Here is a 25230-nt window from a genome sequence, read left to right on the forward strand (position 1 = left end):
AGATTTAAAACATTGCGCCGAGTCATTTCTTTGCTTACCAGGTGCGTTCAATGATCCTAAGCAAACTCATAATCATCCTCAATCCCCCAGCCATGTCATACCAAACAATGGTAAAAGTATTCACCATGAAGGAGACAAAACAAGGATTGGTCAGTTTGGAGTTAGTATCGGTGGACATACGTATTGAACTGTGGCATGGTATCTCAGTGGTACAGCACCATAAAGCCACAATATATCCGGACTAGTACAAGCAACCATACAGACACATGCATGCCCATCGCTATGCATGTGTAGTAATCTTCAACATGACTTTAAGCCCAATGTCTATGCTGAGATAAAAAAAACATATTGTATGTTCAATCTAAAAGTTGAATCACTATCTTAATCTCATTGCCAATGATTAAATGTGCATCCCATTTCACATGATACATATCCTACCAAAATGTCGACTTTCCCAGCATTTGCATTTTTGAGATGATCATTGTTAAATATGTTTCTCAATTAAGAAAAATATTTTTGGTCAACAGAATAAAAAGATATGGTCCTTCACATCATAATACACACATGCATCTGAGAAGAAACATTCAGTCAGTGAAACCACAGGTACAGAAGCTCACCTTTATTCAGTGATGTAGCACTTAATGGGTGAAGATGTGCCGAATGATTTATTTTGCATAAAAGACATAATTACCAATAAACGGTTAGTTTTTTTAATGAATAATTTAAGTTATTAAGTGATGAGTTTTCTTAAAAAACCCATCCTCTGTTTATAAGCTGGCAAAAGGATAATGACTACATATTTCTCTCACAGTATCTATGAAAGTCATTAAATATCAATTCTTCTCTCTTTCTATCATAACCTATATTCTCTGGGTGATGACACATCTGCAGGATTACAGCTACTGTTTACACATCTCAATTCGGTTGACGTCAGTTGCTGCATGAATCACCGAGAGATGATTTGCTAAAAACATGAGGAAGCAGGTTTTCTCATTGGAGATATCTGATCACTGCCATGCTATCTGTCCAATAATATACAAATGATATACTCTTTAAAAAAAGAAATGCAAAGCTAGATTTGTGTGAGGTAGGAAAATACATTTATGCGAGGAACCGTACAAAGTATTGAGCCAAAATGTTGTGGAGAGAACACTTGGTGATTGTAGTCATCTCATTTATCGGTACATAGGAAAAGTCCTAGGTGAAGGTCAGCTACAATCAATAACGCGTATGTCCCCGTTGGAATCGATAATGGCATGACATCTCCTGCCCATGGTTAAGACGAGTAGGCAAATCACATCCTGGGGAATTGTCTCCCACTCAACCTACAACGCAAAAGCCAACTGCTGAAACGTATGGGGTTGTGGTTGACATCAGCGTAGCTGTCTATCCAATCCAAATCATCTCACAGGTGCTCCATCTATAACGCTACCCTCACCAAACCTGTCCACTTCCTGTACGCAGTTTCCGGCGTAACATTCTCCCCGATGTCTGTTGACCCGTACTCTTCAATCACCTCGACGGAGGAGAAATCTTGATTCATCTCTGAACCAGACATCTATCCATCGCAGTTGAGGCCACACCCTGTGTCAAGGACACCAATGCCGTTGTTGTTGACGATGTTGTCAAATCAGTATGACCCATCAAACAGGACATTTTGCTCAGGTCACCTGCTGCTCTTAAACGGTTTCATACAGTCTGGTCAGAGATTCTGCCCAGTCCGGGTATTTGGGATGAGGTTGACGTGGCTGTGGTCGTCTTTTCACATAGGTGGCGCAGTTGGATGTTGCAATCTTGGGCGGGGGTGGTTACTCTTGGTCATGCCGGCCTTGGCTGATCTATGTGTTGAACAGGGGTCCAGAAACCGTCATATGCGCCGGACATGAGCAGATATAAGTCATGAATATTAATTAGACCGTTCCCTACGTTAACAGATTGTTATTATAACAGAAACAAACGTATGTTTTCCATGTATATCTAAAATGATATTATTTGTTATTAATTGTCCAGTGAATTAAACAACTTAGATTGAAATAATTCATCATATTATGAATACGTAACAACTTGTAATGTGTGTGAAAAGTCGTACTAAAATACGCTATTTGAAGGGGGCGTGACCTAAATGCAAATGTCCGATTGGGATTTTAAATTTTCCGGACCCCTGGTGTTGACCCATGATGTTGAAACCGATCCCATCGCCTTGTGATGGTGCTGGGCGCTACATTGAAAACCCTGGCTACAGCTGATCGGGATTCCTCTTCCTGCAAGCATCCTATGATGTTGTTTCTTTGCACTTCTGTTAATCTTGGTACGTTGTTAACTGTCACTGTTCGATTGATGCAGATGCTAGGAAATCAAAAACCGTTCACTTTAATACTGTTCACCGTTCATAGTGTTGTTAATGCACTGGGTGCTTTTTCAGAATCATAAGTGTTTCCCATATAATGGTTTGCATGTCCTTGTTGTGATCATTTTGATTCGTGAAATTTGTCACTGACACTATAACACTTTAAACCTCTTCACTCTGCACCTCTTAGTTTTGCTTTTGTGGCCAAAAATATCCGTTTTGCTTTTCTTTTTTTGAAGAGCATATTTAGAGCTCTATCTCTTAAGAGTCATGGTACTAGTGCGAGCAGTGAGCATCGCTGCGGTTAGTTCCATTCTCATCTTTCCAGCAGTTTACTGACTTTAAAGTCCAGTTTTCACCCTTGCCGAACTTGGCTTTCAGTTGCAAGTTCATCTTGTTCAAGATTTACACTTTTTAATTCCTTTGATAGCTCTCCTTTTGAAATTGTGGCCATGACTGAGTAAATGTTGATGATCCATTTAGTTAAATGGAAGCCACCTTACTGGCATGGTTCACCCACATTCTTTACAAGATGTCTCCCTCATCTATAGGCCCACACTTTAAACAATTGTCCACACAAAAGCTCTTTCTTATCACTACTAATGCCTTCTCTGAAAAGTCATTTTTATAATGATTTGCCCCTTTCGAGCAGCTTTGTGATGATATTGAGCCATACAAATGTGCCACCATTCCATAAGATGTTGGGTATAGATGTACATCGCTTCCAGCAACAGGTAGTATCTGAAGAAATTCGGGTCATCTTTCACTACTTCCACCTGGTGGAACATGGCTTCATTATCTGCCATTATGGCTGTATGTTCCTGTCTGAATCGCAGAAGGACGCCTGTGAGATTACTTTGAGCTGACTGTTTTGGGACATACCTTCATATGCTGCCGAGCAGCCAAACACAACCCGCAGTGTATCAAGTTCCTGAGGGTGGTACACACCATGGTGTGGCAAGTACCACACAAGGCCGATAGTACCCATCACCTCATCTGTAGGTATGCTCTCAGCATTGCCCTAGTCAACAAGTTTAGACATGGAATCTTCATATTCTTCCAATAACTTCCCAGCTAACACACGACGTTGTCACAAGGTTGTGGAAAGGTTGTGGATAGGTAACGTCGTGAAATAACGTTATTATAACGTCAACGTGCAACGTTATTTCACAACGTTATAACAACGTTGCACATTCACGTTGTGAAAACGTTGTGCATCGGACATCGCACAACGTTTTGTAACTGCGTTTCTGAAACGTCGTTTGCTTCTTGATAGTCATATAGGAATAGAACTGCTTTATCAAAATCAACATGGATTTGTCAGAATACCAAGGCAGTAATGCATTACCTTTCTGTATATTCGGCATTTGAATTTTCATCTCTTAATACTAAAATTTCCAGAACGTAATTGCGTATCTCTATTACAACGTTAGTATTACGTTACATTGTAACGTTAGTATTACGTTACATTGTAACGTTATTCCACAACGTAACAACAATGTTGCAAATTAACATTGTAATAACGTTATGCTTTGGACATTACAACACTTTTTGTAAATGATGTTTAGGAAACCACTTGTAGATCTACCATCTCGTAGTTTTATTTTTTTTTAAACATATATATCTATGAACGAAGTTATCCGTCTACTAAATGTTGTCACAAGCAAAATTACAGTTAAAAACACATTGGCCCGCATTTTTTGCGGCGTGAAAGCGACTGCTGAAAAGTTTAGCCTGTTGCCTCGTGAAGTGATGTCAAAATGACGTCACATTGTCGCGGAAGATTTGCCATCTTAGTTCAAGCTTAGTTCAACCAAGTGATTGTGCAGCAACGGGAACTGGACAGATGATCTGTGAATTCGGATAAGTTATTTTTCAAAAGCAGTCTCCGCTTGTTGATATGTTTCTGTACATGCAGATAGTCAAATGATTTAAATGTATCGTATTATTCAGAAGCGGCGGGGTTTAGAATGCAGTTTGCCGGTCACTTTCACTGAGCTGAGCGTCAGTGTTGATAGTAATATTTGATACACAGAACGTGATGTATATAGAGGTGAAGGAAGCCCATGACTTTTTACCATATTATTATTTTATGGATACCAAGGGAAATTACCAAGGGCAAGCAGTATATGTTTGACCAGAATTCAGTCTGGCGGCGTTTTGTGGTCGTCATATTATGTTCGGGTTTCGATCGTAAGCGTATAAGGTCTGTAGGCCTAAATAGGCCTAACGTATGCATCGCCTACTGACCACTGACAGTTATTGCCATTTCTTCCGTGTTATTTCTGAAATCTGAAAGTTTACATGTACTAATATTCTGACTTTGATTTTTGTGAAACAATGTGGCTCATTCAGGCCATCGGAAAGGTTGAGTAGATTTCTCTTATACAGCGAAGAGAGGGAATCAAAACAATGGAAGTATTTTCAGATCGACTCTCTGTAGGCTGCTAGTTATAGCCCTAGTCTAAAGGGCTCAATGATGTTATGAAAAATTGTATTTTCGGGAAGAGACAGAAACATACTTGTTGTTCCCGAAAAGGCCCAATTAGCACTGACTGAAGTAGCCTAATGTGGATCATATGGTTGTTGGTGCTGTCTATAAAGTTTATTTGAGCAAGGCGCTTATCATGTGTATTTTTAATATTTCCCAAAAAAAAGAATCAATTCATCATTTTCCGATAACTAGAACTATGTCCGATTCCCTTCTAATGAAAACGAGCAAAAGTAAAACGAGTCTCGTCGCACGCTATAACGGGGTGTTTGCGGTATTGTTCTCGCTGGTGATGATAAGCTAGTCGATAGTCAAAAGTTAAATACCACCATACATTGTCAGTGATTTGGTCATCGTTTGTTGATTATTAAGGTGAGATAGGTATAGATCTAGTCAATGTGCACCAATGAAAAATACAATAGAATTGATAGCAACCATATTCGTTCGGTTTTCGATCTCCGTATGTTGCCATGGAGGCTACCATACTACAGAACTATATTTAACGATATTGAACTGTATTATGTTAATAAACGTAGTAAGTATATGATACTTGGTTCTCTGAAACTTTTTGGCAATGAGAGAGAATAAAATGGTGATCGAAAACTGAACGAGTAAGTTCCAGTGCTCGCTACGAAATCGTACTGTAGCTAGATCTATATAAACAACGCTGCGATGAAGATGTGAGTCATTATTAGCTACAATGTCTGTCTAATATATATGTTCCCGTTTGGATTCCGGTTTAGAAAAGGTCCCCAACAAACCATGTTTGTACTAACATGATTGAGTGTCATTGTACTCTGACAGAGGTTGTGAGACGTGGCTCACTAAAACAATCACTGGTTTGCCTGACCGGTTTGTCAGACCGGTGTATATGTAAAACCAAATTACATTAGGTGTTGTTTTTTTTATGATGGTACTCATAATTGTGTTACTTATATCTGTAGCCTGAGTTTATTTCCGATCGGACCTTATACATGAAGACTTTAGATTTACAGTTTTCCTAAATTTTAGGCAATTATACAATGTATGTTATCTTTTTGTTTAGACTACAGATCTAAATGTATGCTTATTGAATATAGTTGTAGTTTTGACCTTTTTAATATGTTTTCGTTGCAGCAAGGGGGAAAATGTTGCACGACCATTCCAGGAGATAAAATCAAGAATGTTGAATCATTGAGGAACACACCAAATAAACCCTGGGCTGTGAATTATGTTAAGGTAAGTACAATTGTTTATAGGTACATTCCATTGTCTATATCCATGTTAATTGGTGTGGTTTTTTTTGCTTGAAATGAATGCTAAGAATGTAGATCTATTTATATCAATCTATGCTCGTACCACGTTTTGTATTCAACCTGATTCTTGATGTCTCTGAATGAATGTTAAAATTTGTTTCCATCAGTCACTTGAATTATACATTATTGTTTGAATATTGATAAAACCTTATCTCCAAATGAATGTTTCTCGTCATATGAAATCTTTCATATACCTGCTCGAGATTTATTATTTCAGGGAAGTGGAAGTGAACACCAAAGAAAGAAGATTCTAGCATTCAATAATTTCTAAAAGTGTATAAATTTTCTATAATCTAAAAATAATAAAATGTCAACGCAAATGTGTCTTGGAGTTCTTTGTTGAATGGTGACTTCGCATGACTGAAAGTTGAAGTATACTATATGGACTTGATTAAAGACCGACCATTTAATATTCAAGGAGGTGGGGACCTGGAACTTTTCTATGGAGATTACATACGTTTTCGGTCACAGCTACAAAAGCAGATATATGATTTTCTTTAACTCTATGAGCCTGAAGATAAGCACCTTGCATCTAGATCTATGTCATTTTTTTTGTGGCAGGCATTTTTTTCACCAGTCTGAACCATAATTATTTTGGTCAAGAATTTTCGGTGACAATATATTTTTTCGATAATATTCCAGAACCCGACTATCCATCCAAACCTGGTTAGTGTGGCATGTGGACTTCCACTTGGTCCAGTCTTCCACACTATCCATCCAAGCCTGGTTAGTGTGGCATGTGGACTTCCACTTGACCAGTCTTCCACACTATTCATCCAAGTCTGGTTGGTGTTGCATGTGAACTTCCACTTGACCAGTCTTCCACACTATCCATCCAAGCCTGTTTGGTGTGGCATGTTGACTTTCACTTGACCAGGCTTCCACACTATCCATCCCAGTCTGGTTGGTGTCGCATGTGGTCTTCCACTTGACCAGTCTTCCACACTATCCATCCAAGCCTTGTTTGTGTGGCATGTGGACTTCCACTTGGTCCAGTCTTCCACACTATCCATCCAAGCCTGGTTAGTGTCGCATGTGGACTTCCACTTGACCAGTCTTCCACACTATCCACCCAAGCCTGGTTGGTGTCGCATGTGGACTTCCACTTGACCAGTCTTCCACACTATCCATCCGAGCCTGGTTGGTGTCGCATGTGGACTTCCACTTGACCAGTCTTCCACACTATCCATCCAAGTCTGGTTGGTGTCGCAAGTGGACTTCCACTTGGTCCAGTCTTCAACACTATCCATCCGAGCCTGGTTGATGTCACATGTGGACTTCCACTTCACCAGTCTTTCAAACTATCCATCCGAGTCTGGTTGGTGTTGCATGTGGACTTCCACTTGACCTGTCTTCCACACTATCCATCTGAGCCTGGTTGATGTCGCATGTGGACTTCCACTTCACCAGTCTTTCAAACTATCGATCTGAGCCTGGTTAGTGTGGCATGTGAACTTCCACTTCACCAGTCTTCAAAACTATCCATCCTAGTCTGGTTGGTGTTGCATGTGGACTTCCACTTGACCAGTCTTCCACACTATCCATCCAGCCTGGGTGGTGTCGCATGTGTTCTTCCACTTGACCAGTCTTAGTCTTCCACACTATCCATCCAAGCCTGGTTGGTGTTGCATGTGGTCTTCCACTTGGCCAGTCTTCCACACTATCCATCAGAGTCTGGTTGGTGTTGCATGTGGACTTCCGCTTGGTCCAGTCTTCCACACTATCCATCTGAGCCTGGTTAGTGTTGCATGTGGACTTCCACTTGACCAGTCTTCCACACTATCCATCCAAGCCTGGTTAGTGTGGCATGTGGACTTCCACTTGACCAGTCTTCCACACTATCCATCCGAGCCTTGTTTGTGTGGCATGTGGACTTCCACTTGACCAGTCTTCCACACTATCCATCTGAGCCTGGTTAGTGTGGCATGTGGACTTCCACTTGACCAATCTTCCACACTATCCATCCGAGCCTGGTTGGTGTCGCATGTGGACTTCCACTTGACCAGTCTTCCACACTATCCATCCGAGCCTGGTTAGTGTGGCATGTTGACTTCCACTTGACCAATCTTCCACACTATCCATCCAAGCCTGGTTGGTGTCGCATGTGGACTTCCACTTGGTCCAGTCTTCCACACTATCCATCAAAGCCTGGTTAGTTTTGCATGTTGACTTCCACTTGACCAGTCTTCTGAACTATCCATCCAAGTCTGGTTAGTGTGGCATGTGGACTTCCACTTGACCAGTCTTTCACACTATCCATCCAAGCCTGGTTAGTGTTGCATGTTGACTTCCACTTGACCAGTCTTCTGAACTATCCATCCAAGTCTGGTTGGTGTTGCATGTGGACTTCCACTTGACCAGTCTTCCACACTATCCATCCGAGCCTGGTTAGTGTGGCATGTGGACTTCCACTTGACCAGTCTTCCACACTATCCATCCAAGTCTGGTTAGTGTGGCATGTGGACTTCCACTTGACCAGTCTTCCACACTATCCATCCCAGCCTGGTTGGTGTTGCATGTGGACTTCCACTTGACCAGTCTTCCACACTATCCATCCAAGTCTGGTTGGTGTTGCATGTGGACTTCCACTTGACCAGTCTTCCACACTATCCATCCAAGCCTGGTTGGTGTGGCATGTGGACTTCCACTTGACCAGTCTTCCACACTATCCATCCAAATCTGGTTAGTGTGGCATGTGGACTTCCACTTGACCAGTCTTCCACACTATCCATCCAAGTCTGGTTGGTGTTGCATGTGGACTTCCACTTGACCAGTCTTCCACACTATCCATCCGAGCCTGGTTAGTGTCGCATGTGGATTTCCACTTGTCCAGTCTTCCACACTATCCATCCAAGCCTTGTTTGTGTGGCATGTGGACTTCCACTTGTCCAGTCTTCCACACTATCCATCTGAGCCTGGTTGGTGTCGCATGTGGACTTCCACTTGACCAGTCTTCCACACTATCCATCCAAGTCTGGTTGGTGTCGCACCTGGACTTCCACTTGGTCCAGTCTTCCACACTATCCATCCAAGCCTTGTTTGTGTGGCATGTGGACTTCCACTTGACCAGTCTTCCACACTATCCATCCGAGCCTGGTTAGTGTGGCATGTGGACTTCCACTTGACCAGTCTTCCACACTATCCATCCAAGTCTGGTTGGTGTTGCATGTGGACTTCCACTTGACCAGTCTTCCACACTATCCATCCAAGCCTGGTTGGTGTCGCATGTGGTCTTCCACTTGACCAGTCTTCCACACTATCCATCCAAGCCTTGTTTGTGTGGCATGTGGACTTCCACTTGGTCCAGTCTTCCACACTATCCATCCAAGCCTGGTTAGTGTCGCATGTGGACTTCCACTTGACCAGTCTTCCACACTATCCACCCAAGCCTGGTTGGTGTCGCATGTGGACTTCCACTTGACCAGTCTTCCACACTATCCATCCGAGCCTGGTTGGTGTCGCATGTGGACTTCCACTTGACCAGTCTTCCACACTATCCATCCAAGTCTGGTTGGTGTCGCAAGTGGACTTCCACTTGGTCCAGTCTTCAACACTATCCATCCGAGCCTGGTTGATGTCACATGTGGACTTCCACTTCACCAGTCTTTCAAACTATCCATCCGAGTCTGGTTGGTGTTGCATGTGGACTTCCACTTGACCTGTCTTCCACACTATCCATCTGAGCCTGGTTGATGTCGCATGTGGACTTCCACTTCACCAGTCTTTCAAACTATCGATCTGAGCCTGGTTAGTGTGGCATGTGGACTTCCACTTCACCAGTCTTCAAAACTATCCATCCTAGTCTGGTTGGTGTTGCATGTGGACTTCCACTTGACCAGTCTTCCACACTATCCATCCAGCCTGGGTGGTGTCGCATGTGTTCTTCCACTTGACCAGTCTTAGTCTTCCACACTATCCATCCAAGCCTGGTTGGTGTTGCATGTGGTCTTCCACTTGGCCAGTCTTCCACACTATCCATCAGAGTCTGGTTGGTGTTGCATGTGGACTTCCGCTTGGTCCAGTCTTCCACACTATCCATCCAAATCTGGTTAGTGTGGCATGTGGACTTCCACTTGACCAGTCTTCCACACTATCCATCCAAGTCTGGTTGGTGTCGCACCTGGACTTCCACTTGGTCCAGTCTTCCACACTATCCATCCAAGCCTTGTTTGTGTGGCATGTGGACTTCCACTTGACCAGTCTTCCACACTATCCATCCAAGCCTTGTTTGTGTGGCATGTGGACTTCCACTTGACCAATCTTCCACACTATCCATCCGAGCCTGGTTGGTGTCGCATGTGGACTTCCACTTGGTCCAGTCTTCCACACTATCCATCCAAGCCTGGTTAGTTTTGCATGTTGACTTCCACTTGACCAGTCTTCTGAACTATCCATCCAAGTCTGGTTAGTGTGGCATGTGGACTTCCACTTGACCAGTCTTTCACACTATCCATCCAAGCCTGGTTAGTGTTGCATGTTGACTTCCACTTGACCAGTCTTCTGAACTATCCATCCAAGTCTGGTTGGTGTTGCATGTGGACTTCCACTTGACCAGTCTTCCACACTATCCATCCGAGCCTGGTTAGTGTGGCATGTGGACTTCCACTTGACCAGTCTTCCACACTATCCATCCAAGTCTGGTTAGTGTGGCATGTGGACTTCCACTTGACCAGTCTTCCACACTATCCATCCCAGCCTGGTTGGTGTTGCATGTGGACTTCCACTTGACCAGTCTTCCACACTATCCATCCAAGTCTTGTAGGTGTTGCATGTGGACTTCCACTTGACCAGTCTTCCACACTATCCATCCAAGCCTGGTTGGTGTGGCATGTGGACTTCCACTTGACCAGTCTTCCACACTATCCATCCAAGTCTGGTTAGTGTGGTGCATGTGGACTTCCACTTGACCAGTCTTCCACACTATCCATCCGAGCCTGGTTGGTGTCGCATGTTGACTTCCACTTGACCAGTCTTCCACACTATCCATCCCAGCCTGGTTGGTGTTGCATGTGGACTTCCACTTGACCAGTCTTCCACACTATCCATCCAAGCCTGGTTGGTGTGGCATGTGGACTTCCACTTGGTCCAGTCATCCACACATCCATCCAAGCCTGGTTGGTGTTGCATGTGGACTTCAAATTAATCGAACTGCATACATGTCCCCAATCAACAGGCCAATATCTGCTGAAGCTTATCATATGTTATGTTATGGCATACGAATGTCATGAAGATGCGGCCAATGACAAATGTCTGCATGCATTGGGATATTACACCGCGAGACAGTCATGTTGTCCTTTGTGTAGACCCTGGATGGTTCAATTACATTCTGTTCATCAATATCACACACTTCTTTTCACACTGATTTTAAGGTGATGCGAGCTGAAATGGGGATTAAGGTCGCGTTCAAGATTATTGTACCTAAATAGCGACGTGCATGTACGTGTGTGTGTGGCTGCTTGTTCTAGACCAGACAAATGCCGATTTTATAGTGCTAGCCCACTGAGATACAAGTGAGATACCCCATTTAGACACAGTATACTGGCTCCAAGCTGACCAGTCCTTTTTTTAGCCCCATAATGCCGAGTACCAGACAAGAGAGCAACAAGTACCATCTTTTAGCATCTTTTGGTATGACTGAACCCCCGACCTTCCACTCTCCAGGCAGACACTCTACCTCTAGACCACTGTCAGAATCTTAAAACTTTTTGTAAAATTTGAATTGATAAATATACTTCATACAAAAAACATGCAATCAATTTACACTGCTTATAATAACATAAGAAGTCAAGCAGTATCAGACAAGAAGATCTCTAAAAGCATTCTAAAAGGGCAAGGATCCGTCTACTGCAAAGGTCATAGTTGGGGTTATCAGGGGTTAAAGGGTCATGTACCCTTTTAAGTCCTCCGTCAATAGAAAGTAACCCTTCTTTGAAGTACTGTGGGGCTTAGCCCTTGCCTCAACAGCTGACAATTCGTGGACAATTTGGTCCTGCTTGAACTTTTACTATTCATTTCCTACATCAAAATGTGCATGAAACTTAGCCTAAGCCACAGTTCATATAGTCCTTTCTTGGATGTAAAAAATACAGTAATACTAGAAAAATGGGTATGTAAAAATCAAAGGTCATAAGTGGGTCAAAAATATAAATTTGTCAAAAAATGCATGTAACTCCAAAAGATGCATACTTGCTGCATATCAAATTTCATAATGATACAAGCAGAAATGCTGAAATAACACCAAGGACATTTTCATGATGGCCACCTTGGGGGCCATGTTTCATAAAATCAGATTGAAATCATATGAGCATATCTTAGAGATAACATAGCTTGGATCATTCATACAAGTTTCCCATTTTATTCTTGCGCCAACGCAGGTTTGCTTGGCATGCTTTAATGTAAGCAGGGTTAGCTCCCCTTGGTAGCTCGCCTGTCTTGGGAGGCTCGCTTGGGTTTCGCGGTTTGTTTCGAGTGTTGCCAATAAATATCATCAAGTCTTTACCTGTGTCCTGTCGATGTGTGACAAGTGTACAGTTCCCGCTAACCTAACTGGCGTGGTGGCAGCGGGTTTGAACTCACGTCTAACGAAGCAGGCGGCACAACGAACTGTAGTACTTGCATACTTTCACTGAACGTGATCAACAGGTCAGGCGGTAGAGTGCCTGGATAACGCAGAGTAAACAAGACTGTCATTATGGCCAACGCTCAACGTGCCCCGAAGCAATGGTGCCTCGGTAAGATTGAGACTGTAAATTCTTTCGAGAACTGGAGGCAAAATCTCCTTTATACATTATCTTTGGACACAAATTTTACTCCATTTCTTGCCGACGGGGCAGTCTGGCATAAGAAACTAGGGCCACGCCACTCAGGGGCATGACTGACGATGGGGAAGACGTCCGTGAAGCTATTAGAAGAACTGCAAGACAAAAGGTTAGCAGTTTGGAGCTCATGCTCGGCCAGATTGCCAATTATTGTCCGATAATTTCCCGGAACACCATAATAAAATCCTCAACGTCTGTAGATGCCATATGGCATGCCATACGCCTACATTTCGGGTTCCAAGCAACCGGCGCTCATTTCATTGACTTTGCCGAAATCAAACTTGAAAATGACGAGAGACCGGAAGATTTGTATCAGAGACTAATGGCTTTTGTGGAGGACAATTTACTCCGCCGTGAAGGGGGAATAACCCACTATGGCAATGCACCTGAAGAGGACGAGGAATTGTCACCATCGTTAGAAAATTTTGTTGTGCTCACATGGCTGAGGCTGATACACGTTGAACTTCCAAAGCTCGTCAAACAACGTTATGGGACAGATCTTCGCTCACGAACAATTTCCTCTTTGAAACCTGAAATCTCACAGGCTCTCGATTCACTTTTAGATGAAATCCGCACAGCAGAGGATGCTAAGGTTATGAGGACAAACACTTCACAACAGCGCTCGTCATTCTCACGTTTTGCTAAAGCACAACAAACGGGTAGAAAGTTTCAAAAATCATGCCCACTGTGTAAAGCTGCAGGACGCAGCGATCACCTTCATTATCTCAGCGAGTGCAAGTTCCTTCCAGATCATGACCGGAGATACATGGTCAAAGCAAGACAAATTGTCAGTATACTTGATGACCCTGCTGACAATGCTAGTGATACAGTTGAAAATGCGTGTGCAGTGCCATCTACTGAACCTGTCTCCACTCTTCGTGTGCAAGTCCGTCAGTCGCCCTATATGTACTGTTTCTGTGGCCACCAGACGGCACAGGTCACTGTAGATAGTGGAGCTACTGGTAATATGATCCGCCTCTCAACAGCAACAGGCTTCGGCGCTGACATCCAGACTAGCTCTCAGTCAGCCCATCAAGCAGATGGCTCTTCCCCACTGAAGGTCGTTGGAGAGACAAGAATCCTTTTCACACGCGACAACAAGGAGTTCGATTTTAATGGTCTTGTGGTGGAAAACCTGGATGTAGAAGTCCTTGCAGGCATACCATTTATGGAGGCCAACGATGTGGAAGTATGCCCTGCAAAACATCAGATCATACTTGGTGATGGTACGACATACACATACGGTTCCACAGAAACAACTGGTGACGAACATACTGTGAGACGAGCTTGTGTACTCAGAGCCCCAGACACTTCTACTACCATATGGCCTGGAGTCTTTATTGAGGTGCCGGTTCCTGAAAGCTTTGCTCCTTCGGATTTCACATTTGCCATAGAACCCCGCATAGATACCAGACCTGGACGCTCTACCTTATCATCCACTTGGCCAGAATTAGGAATTATCTCAAGCGTCTCAGGCAAAATCAGGATCCCGAATCTGTCCGACACTCCACAACTGCTCAAGAAACACGAGCACTTTTGCCAGATTCGCCCAGTTTTTATACCTGACTGCAACCCTGATTATGATGTTGAGCCGGCACATCTGCTACCACCAACTATGTCCCCTCAAATTAAGGACATTGGTTTCTCATCCACTGTTTGGGTAGACCCAGACAATATCCTCCCGCAAGATACCAAATCTCAGTTTGAGTTACTACTTACGGAGTTCGACGATGTGTTTAACCAACATATCAATGGCCATAATGGTGCTTCAGGCCCCTTTCAAGCATTTGTTAACATGGGACCTGTACAACCTCCACAACGGAAGGGTCGTGTCCCGCAATACTCACGAGATAAACTTTCTGAGCTCCAACAAAAGTTCGATGAACTTGAGCGGATGGGTGTATTTGTACGACCTGAAGATGCAGGTATCCAAGTAGAATACCTCAACCCTTCTTTCCTAATCAAGAAGTCCAGTGGTGGTTACAGATTGGTGACCGCCTTCTCTGATGTAGGACGATACAGTAAGCCACAACCTTCCCTCATGCCTGATGTCGATTCTACTCTAAGACAGATTGCCAAGTGGAAGTACATTATAACCACAGATTTAACCAATGCCTTTTATCAGATTCCTCTGTCCAAGGAGTCGATGAAATACTGCGGTGTAGTGACCCCGTTCCGTGGTGTGAGAGTATATGCCAGGTCTGCAATGGGAATGCCGGGCTCTGAAACTGCATTGGAGGAGCTCATGTGCCGCGTACTAGGGGATCTTTTAGAGGAAGGGGTGATTGCTAAGCTTGCTGACGACCTTTATTGTGGTGCTGATAGCCCGGATGAGTTACTTCGTCATTGGAGACGCGTACTTGAAGCGCTCAAACACAACAATCTCAGATTATCTCCTAACAAGACAGTCATTGCTCCCAGGACAACAACCATCCTAGGATGGCAATGGCACCAAGGATCCATTCAGGCAAGTCAACACCGCATATCAACTCTGGCTTCTTGTTCACCTCCGGAAACAGTGACTGGCTTACGGTCATTTATAGGAGCTTACAAGGTCTTGTCCCGTGTAATACCTGGTTGTTCCACACTCCTTGCCCCACTTGATGCTGAAGTGGGCGGTCGCCAGTCTAGTGAAAAGCTTCTGTGGTCTGATTCTTTGCTCGATGCCTTCAAAACAGCACAGACTGGTCTCGCATCCAACAAATCCATGGTACTGCCCCACCCCGATGACCAACTCTGGATTGTAACTGATGGTGCTGTTAGGAAGCCAGGAATTGGAGCAACACTTTATGTAACACGTAGTGACTCGCCACGACTAGCAGGATTCTTCAGTGCCAAGCTTCGGCGACAACAGGTCGCATGGTTACCATGTGAAGTGGAAGCCCTTTCAATTGCTATCGCTACAAAGCATTTCAGTCCTTTCATTATCCAGTCAAAACACAAAGCATGTATCCTTACCGACAGTAGACCATGTGTTTTGGCATTTGAGAAGTTATGCCGTGGGGAGTTCTCTGCTAGTCCTCGGGTGTCTACCTTCTTATCGACAGTTAGCCGCTACCAAGCAACGATACAACACCTCGCTGGTTCTGCAAATGTGCCATCCGATTTTGCAAGCAGAAATGCACCAGAATGTGACAATCCCTCTTGCCAAATCTGCTCCTTCATTGAGCGCACAGAAAGCTCTGTTGTTCGACAACTGTCTATAGAGGACATCATGAATGGAACAACCCGCCTTCCTTTCACAAGCAGGTCTGCTTGGCGTTCCTTGCAAGAGGAGTGCCAGGATCTTCGACGAACACATGCTCATCTTCTCCAAGGTACCCGACCATCCAAGAAGATAACAAACATCAGGGATGTCAAACGATACCTAAATACAGCAACCATCTCCAAGGATGGATTGCTTGTTGTCCGAAAATCTGAGCCACTCGGTTCACCAAGAGAGTGCATTGTTGTTCCAAGACAAGTATTAGACGGAGTCCTGACTGCCCTACACATACAACTGGATCATCCATCTGCACACCAACTCAAGCAAGTATGCCATAGATACTTCTTTGCTTTGGACCTTGACAGATTCATAAACACTGTCTCAAAATCTTGTCACCGGTGCGCCTCCTTGCGTAAGACACCTCATGTTGTTGTGGACCAAAGAACCAGTGATCCACCTGAAACTGTTGGGTTTGCATTTGCGTCAGATGTTATGCGCAGGGAACGACAACTAATCCTCGTTCTACGTGAATGTGTCACATCCTACACTGCGGCGTGCATCATTACCGATGAGCGTGGCTCCACCCTGTGTGAGGCATTGATTCGTCTTTGCATTGAATTCCGTCCACTTGATGGCCCTCACGCTGTTATCCGCACTGACCCATCCCCAGAATTAGAGGATGAGCTTGTGCGCCAAGACCCTGTACGGGGCCCCACTACACCAACAGCTCTTGCCATCGCTGTCGCCCGCCTAAACACACGCATTCGATCACGAGGCCTGTCTTCTCGAGAGATGTGGACCCAGAGAGACCAATTCACAAACTGTCAGTTGCCTCTGTCCGACAAGCAGTTGATCACAGAGCAACATGTTAATCGCCAAAAAAACCACGGTCACAGTGAAAAATCCAAGGCTCCTCGGAGTCATCGACCTGTTATTGATCAAATTAAGATAGGCGACCTGGTGTACCTTCATAACGATCGCAATAAAACATGTGCACGGAATCGTTACCTAGTAGTCACCAAAGATGGCCTCTGGTGCAATGTCCGCAAGTTTGTTGGGACCCAACTGCGGAACACTTCATACAGAGTTAAGCTCTCAGAATGTTTTAAAGTCCCCCTTTGGAACAAGACATGTGTGCATGAAGCGAACAGTGAGGACACATCTGACATCGATGATGACCCACCTGAGACACTTCACCAGACACCGGAGACTCCGCACATTCCTCTGGAAATTTCTACTCCTCCTCTGCCACCGCTTAAGAATGACGTGTTTGATGACAATCACCCAACTGACATCAGTTCTGCGTCGGATCAATCTGACCCCCTATTTGACCCAGGTATACAGTCATCTTCAACTTCAAGGCCATCGCGTCAACGTCAACGACCAAAGCGATTTGATGAATACGTTTTGGACTTTTGAAGTATTGTGTTTGTTTATTAAATGTTATGTTTGTGAGGGGCAGAATAATCCCCATCGACCAGAGGGCAGTCTACCCTATGATGGTTTACTTACCAATTGGTTTCATGGTTAACCAGAAATTGGATCTTTATTACATCATTGTTTACTTACCAAGTTGTTTTTCACGCCTATTTCCTTCATTATGGTTTGTTTAGATAACGTTTATCATGAAGAAAAAAAAGACAGTCACGCCAACGCAGGTTTGCTTGGCATGCTTTAATGTAAGCAGGGTTAGCTCCCCTTGGTAGCTCGCCTGTCTTGGGAGGCTCGCTTGGGTTTCGCGGTTCGTTTCGAGTGTTGCCAATAAATATCATCGAGTCTTTACCTGTGTCCTGTCGATGTGTGACAAGTGTACAGTTCCCGCTAACCTAACTGGCGTTGGACATTTTGTTTGATACATTTCCAAGCCCTCTCCCAAATAACAATTGGTTGGTCCTGTAGCATGTTTGAATCATGCTAAATTATCCTCTCTTAATTCTTATAATAATAGTTGTCCTCTACATCAATTTATCAGCATGTGCATGCTGAGTGGCATCTCACCTTGTGACAGACATCCTCTAGCTCCTTGTTCCCCGACGGAGACGGAGACATTGGTAGCATTGGTCAAGTCCACCTGAGACACTGGACCACCTGCAACAGAGTAAACCTCTGGTCTCATTATCGTCAGATACATACAAGCAACAAAACCCTCCCACAATCATGAGAAATCTCTCCTGAAAATATATTAACATACTTTGACATACTTTGGAATTTGGCACAAAATGAATCTTTGTCAAAAATATTTAAAAAAACATCAACACCAGAGAACTATCTGTCTCTACTATTCACCTGAACAGATTCCATCAGTCTGACAGGTAAAATTGTGGTGAAAATTATATGAATGGATCACTAATAGTCGTGAGGACACAAGGTGTTGGTGAAAAGGGTAAGCATGTCCTGCCCTACCGGTAACACCCTCCACTCTGTGTCTGTATGGTGCCTGATGCTGCACAGCAGTTTCCGTTCAATCTCAGCCCTGCTGACACGTATATTGTTTGCATATGTCAAATCAAGGTCAAAATTAATAATATTGTTAAGAATGGACGATAACTGTTTACTCCCAACTAACTACAAATATGCAAAATAAACATTTGAAAACAGATGTCCTTGTAATGGTCATTTGTGGTTGTACAAAAGCGGCCATATTAAATTCAGATAGGAATCCTGCAGCGGTTTGTGGAGACACCATAGCTGGGATCCTTCAAATGCTGTTTAACCTTCACAGTCGTAGTTTCACCTTCACAGTCGTAGTTTCATCTTCACAGTCGTAGTTTCAGAGGAGATGTATGTTGAAAATACAGTAACAGTCAAAAACGGGGATATTTGAAGGTCAAAGATTGTAGCTTGATAGAAAATATTCTTAAAATGCCAACCACCCTCCCCCCCCCCCCAACATTGTATGTTATTCTGCATATAATATACTATATTCTTGCAACACATCATATTTCAGAATAAAACATGGATCAATAAATCATGCTGCCAATCCTGCAAGAAACATTGCATCCTGTTTACACATCCCTTGACTTCCATTCTGTCACAAACCAGCTTATTCTTATCAAGATGTTACTATATATGGTACTGTTGGTACATATTATACATATCTAGATATGTTCAACTGTGAGTTTGACAGTTGCTATTTTGTAATTTAAAGTGTTCTTTATCGTGATCATCAAAAGTAGTGGGAAATCCAGAATTCTGTGAGCATCTTTTCGAGACATTAAAATGATGATACAAATTTTCAGCTCCACATTCCATTCCTTCATCGCCACATTTCAGCAAAGTGAAAAATGCTGTTGGAGAGGAATAGAGGTCAAAGGTCATAACTTGATAAAAAATCACATTATGTCTCAAAACAGTATATGTTACTTGGCTTAGAACATATCACATTTTCAGATTGATACATGCAGAAATGAGTGAGTTGGGTTTAACGCTGCTTTTAACAGTATTCCAGTTATATCGCGGCGTGTCAGCTTAATGTGGGAGGAAAGCCCGGAGTGCAATTACCACTTTGGTGAAACCCACGAGCACGGGTATGGTGCTTACAAACCTAGAAACAAAATCTGGGAGAACCGGGTTTCGAACCTAAAATCATATTTTCCTGGCGTGCCCAAGGGACGCAACTCTGCACAGCGAATCATGGTGCCTTAGATGACTGGGCCACCCGTGCCCCCACATGCAGAAACGGCAAAAATGACAATGTGGTCATGACAGAGTATAAAATCAGATCAGAACTCTGTGCACAAGTTTAAGAGACATACAGCTCCATAGAGGTTGTTGTTTCAGAGGAGACGTCCACGATGTGAAGTTAAGATGGACAACCTGATGAAGGACAACACCCTACGGCACTCAGTGAGATGAGCTGAGGACATATTGAATAAATTGGCATAGCAATTACTTCGTATTCACAGAAGCCTTACAAATATAATATCATTGGGAGTAAAAAACTTACATGGAAATTTTTAGAAAGGTAGGGCTGGGACAAGTCCAAATTTACTACCCGGGTACCCCACCTGCCATTACCCGACCCCACCCGGGTACCGGCTACAGGTCTCAAGAGATGGGTACACAATGTCCGATTGGGACTAGTTTGACCGTAGCCCTGGTAAAATGTCGATACTCGTTTAAAACGATCTGGTCATGCATACAATGAAGTTGACTGAAGTTTTATTTCTATTCAAGTTCTACTGAAGTTTTATTTCTATAAAGGTCAGAATGGTGCTTAGTCACATAGTGACTTGTATTGTTACCATAGAGTTCCAGATATTTTTTTTCTTTAAACAATATATCATGTGACTAACCACGGGTCCAGGTCGTCCTGTGGGTACCCGGGTCCTAATCAGTACCCACCCGAGTACCCGAGTTACCCGTCCCAGCCCTATAGAAAGGGCATACTTATGATGTGTTTCTTTTTATGTTTTACATATATCATTCCACATGTCATGCATATGACTTCCTGTAATTTGTGGGATATCAGACAATCTGATATCGATCTTACTCCTTCTTTTCTAGCTGTATGCATGACTGTACAGGTTTGAAATGCTCACTGTAGTTTTGCTGTATTGCAGTTGTGGCAGTAGGTTGTCTCCCTTGTTCAGTTCTCCTCAGTAAATCAGCTGCTTCCTCTGTGAGGCGTCCGGTCATCTGATGGTCACGTGAGTCTGGATTTCCTTCCATTTCTCACTGATCTGAAAGAAAACCATAGTTACTACCATCGATGATATGTCTCAGGACATTGATCAAGCAACACCAAATTCCCCAAAGCACAATAAAACGTTATCAACTGTTATCATTTACCAAGTCTCAGGATTCTACACATAAACGTACAAGAGTAACTGGCAATGAATGATACAACAATCTTTCACATTAACCTCAATGATGACCTTGGCCTTTGACAGACTGTTGACGAACTTTGATAGATATATTGTCAGAGTAGCACCCCATCCTAAAGAAGATGTATCTAGAAGTTTAAGGATAACTGCATTTATACTTTTTGAGAAAGTGCAACCACAATTGTTTCAGTGAGACTTTCTATCTCATGCCCTTGACCTCTGATTCCCAAGGTCAATGTGGGATAAGTCAATTGTAGGCAATCCTCCAATGCTAATACTCTTTACAAGTGAAAGAATAATACAAAGTTAGAACACAGTTGTAATACAGATCCATTGTGAGGCTAGAACTTGGTTGTAACATGTCTAGCCTGGTTGAAAATACAGGGCATTGATCTAGATCAGGAAGTGGTTTATCTTTTCTGGCTTTATAGTTTATACTTAAAAATTACGGTAGGCCCAGCATTACGAACGTCCTGCTCCCGTGTTTTCCAACCAGTCTGTTAAACGTGAAATGTCACGGACGTGCATGTAGCAGCAGTTAAAGCATCTCCCACAGCGGTTTTTGTTTTACATCCGAGTTCGAAGTAGTCTTAGACAGTAGTATAGGTAATGATGGTTCTGCCGCAACTCCACTGGAGCCAGGTTTATATACCTATACCACCACTACAGGAGGAATTGTTTATGCCAAAATGATTATGCGATTCAACGATAGTCATGAGATTAAGTTAAATTGGGTCTAGCTCACCAATACCTGGAGTCTATGATATAAATTTTTATAGGTAATGATGGTTCTGCCGCAACTCCACTGGAGCCGGATTCATATACCTATACTGCTACTACAGAGGGGATTTTTTATGCCTAAATGATGATGCGATTCAACGATAGTCATAAGTCGTATTAAAATTAATATTAATTAATAATGAATAAAATTTACTATAGCCCACGAGGATATTGGAAAGGTATAGGAGCATTAAAAAAATTAGCCACCGCGGCTAAGGTATCTAAAGATGTGGCCAAGGATTGGTTAAAGAAACAAGCGATGTGGCAAATATACTTACCGGCACCGCGTTATATACCGAGGAAGACATTTGATATTTTTACAACGAATGAAGTTCATCAGGCTGACCTCTTGTTTCTTCCCTACGATAAGGTAAAACGCAAAACGTATAAATACGCTTTAACGGTAGTGGATGTGGCTAGTCGCTACAAAGAGGCTGAGCCATTAACCTCGAAAGATTCAACAGAAGTAGCTAATGCACTGAGCCGTATATATAAACGCGGACCACTAAAATGGCCTTTACTATTTCAAGTAGATCCCGGTCGCGAGTTTATGGGATCGATAACTAAACTGTTAACAAAGCACGATGTCGAAATCGTCCGTGGTGAAAGAGAGGCCCACCGCAGTCAAGCTATCGTCGAAAGATTTAACAGGACATTAGCGGAACGTTTGTTTGGCTATCAGTATGGGATCGAAATGAAATCTGAGCGATTGAGATCAACCGAATGGGTGACACGATTATCAGCTGTTGTATCAGCGCTGAATAATGAAGTAACGAGATTAATAGGGAAGAAACCATCCGATGCTATTAAAATGAAATCCGTGACTTCCGATTCTTCAGCACCGAGGAGAGACAAAGAACGAAAACTTCCGGATAGAGTAAGGGTAAGATATTTATACCAGCCCGGTGAACTCGAAGGAGGCCTACGTCGCGCAACCGATCCCATATGGTCCCTTAAAACATATAACATTAGTCGATTGGTTATGAAAGAAGGAGAGCCTATTCTTTATTATCTTCAAGATGGACCGGGTAGGGCATTTGTACGAGAAGAGTTGTTCATAGTTCCCGACGGTACGGTATTACCGCCATAAGCATAGGTAGTTACACCATCATTATCAATCCATCTCTTTGTATCTAAGGGGGATAATGATGTCTTGTTCATTCTTAATCCATATATCCTATGATTGTAACTTCTTAAAGAGTTCATCTCGTGTTTGAACATTCTACCGTTGAATAATGATTCTTTATACTGTTCGTGTTTGATATGCTTTTTTACAACATACTTCTTAACACCCTTAGCTTTTCTTATCTCTCCATTATCAGACTTTTTTATAGAATACATCTTAGGTCTTAATCCTACATACTCCGCTATAGGAATCCCAGCACATTCATCCTTCATCTTACCTAATACCTTTTTATTTACTACGCTGTGCAGTGGATTATCTTTAGGGTAATCACTCGTGTCGTACATATCTATTTTTTCTGCCATATCTTTATACACGTCCTCGGTTTGTATTTCCATCAACAAAGAATCTGTGTCGGTATATAACACCTCGCATCTATCGCCGTATTGTTTCTTAAGTTCGTTGTAATAAAAGTCATACATTAAGTGTTTTGACAAGTCGAGAATACTCATACCGACGTACACCGGTCTGTTGAATTTTATATTACTTTTCTGCATATGCAACGCGGGCTAAGTCGTTATTGAATATCTTGCTTCTGTTAAAAGCCGGACTGGCTATAAGTTTCCTGAGTCTTTCTTCCTCATTAGATCTGACTAATTTAACATCAACACGCTTCCTTAGATTCTCCATAGTTTGACCAAATACCGAGTTATTCATGAGCTTATATAGATTCTTTTCGAAATCGCTGGTAGCTATCTTTCTTAAATCTGTGCCTTATATAGGGCTCCATCCAAGGGCTTTGATCAAACTTTAGAACTCTGTGTATTTTCTTAAGTTTCATACCTAAGGATAGATATAACTGGAGATTTCTGTAGTGAACTATATATTTTGTCTTATCCATCAAATTTGGTACGAGTTTTTCTACGTTAGCTAACCTTGTATTACCCATCAAGGAGCGTTGATATTCTGACATCCAATCTTTATTAACCATTAATCTTTCGGGAGCTAGCGGATAACTGTTATGGTCTTTATGTAACGAACTTGGATATTCCAAGTCAACATGTAGTATGTGCCCTTTATTCGCATCATTATTATGGATATCATCGACCCACTCAAAACTACCCGTGGGTAAAGGTTGACTCATAGCCCATCCGTATAAATTGTTGGCATCGAGATATAATATGTGCGTGTCGGGTTTACTGGGATCGTACCCTTCCACTAATTTATTATTAGCCTTAGAATACCTTTTCGCTACCATCGATATACCCCCTCTTAATCCTTTCTCAATAAACAAGTTCATATCGTAATCTGTGAGTAGTTTTAGTTCTACGCCGGTCTTCTTCAACAATGCATCCCACGATAGTCCGGGACTGGAATAGTACCATGCCGGGTCCAAGCCGTATTGTTTTAAACACGTCTTTCTAAATATCTCGAATATATCGACGAGTAAATTCTTACAACCTAATTTATCCCAGACCGTCAGAGCGTGTTCATAATCGGCATCGGTTATTTTAGATTCCGTTAAGTTACTATAGAATGATTCAAGGGGTGGTAATTTAGTTTCGTCGAATCTAGACCAATCATCCATATATTCGTAAGGATATACACCTTTTCTCAGCAACAAATGACGAGTTATCTTATCGGTATATTGATTTGTTATCGCAAAGTCATCGGGATTGTTCGCATTAGCTAAATTGTCCAGGGAAGATAACAGAAACTGTATGGAGTCTATGAATCTAAGCCCATTACTTTGCTTTATTCTGGATTTCCCATCCTTGTCCCTATAATGTATAGGTTTAGTCAACGAGAACGATATGTATTTTTCCATATTGTAAGGAATGTACGTTAAACCGCCGTCGGTCTTTGAGATAGCTTGCATGATGAGATGTGAATCGTATCCCCTAAGGTTATGAAACACAACGGGGATGGGTATTGTTTGAGAATTCATTTTTAGTTTCAAGTTACACTCGTTATGCGCGGCTCCCCGATAAATACCAATGATCTCCAGGGGTTTATTACAAACATGACAACTCGTTGACTTCTTATAGGCCCTCCAATCATCCCTCGTCATACACATGGGTTTCTTACACGATAATTTTTCCCTGATTATTCTCTCTTCATTTTGTAGATATTCTAGGAACTTTCCCACCTTACAACTATATATCCAAACCCACAAGGAATATGTTCTTGAGTTTTGTACGTAAAACTACTACCTTGATTATTATCTTGGTTGGTATTTTCTATGGGTTTGATAAGCGCTTCGAAGTCGGCATAAATTACGTACGGTACTGGCATTTGATTACAATAATGTTCAAATTTTAATATATTTTTTCCCTCTTTAGGTA

General features: G+C 42.6%; 1 protein-coding gene across 1 annotated transcript in view; it reads right to left on the reverse strand.

The window, feature by feature from the left end:
- The window catches only part of LOC124124932, a 40284-nt gene that overhangs the window by 4217 nt on the left and 10837 nt on the right, over positions 1 to 25230 (reverse strand). Inside the window, exons 2-3 of the mRNA XM_048387716.1 lie at positions 20698 to 20833; positions 18155 to 18244 (exon numbers count right to left, since the gene is read on the reverse strand). Of these exons, the coding sequence (XP_048243673.1) occupies positions 18155 to 18244; positions 20698 to 20827 (220 nt within the window). The 5' untranslated portion in view covers positions 20828 to 20833. The remainder of the gene's footprint in view (positions 1 to 18154; positions 18245 to 20697; positions 20834 to 25230) is intronic.

The sequence above is a fragment of the Haliotis rufescens genome, unplaced genomic scaffold (genome assembly GCF_023055435.1).
Source record: "Haliotis rufescens isolate VD_foot unplaced genomic scaffold, xgHalRufe1.0.p SCAF_7, whole genome shotgun sequence".
NCBI lineage: Eukaryota > Metazoa > Mollusca > Gastropoda > Lepetellida > Haliotidae > Haliotis > Haliotis rufescens.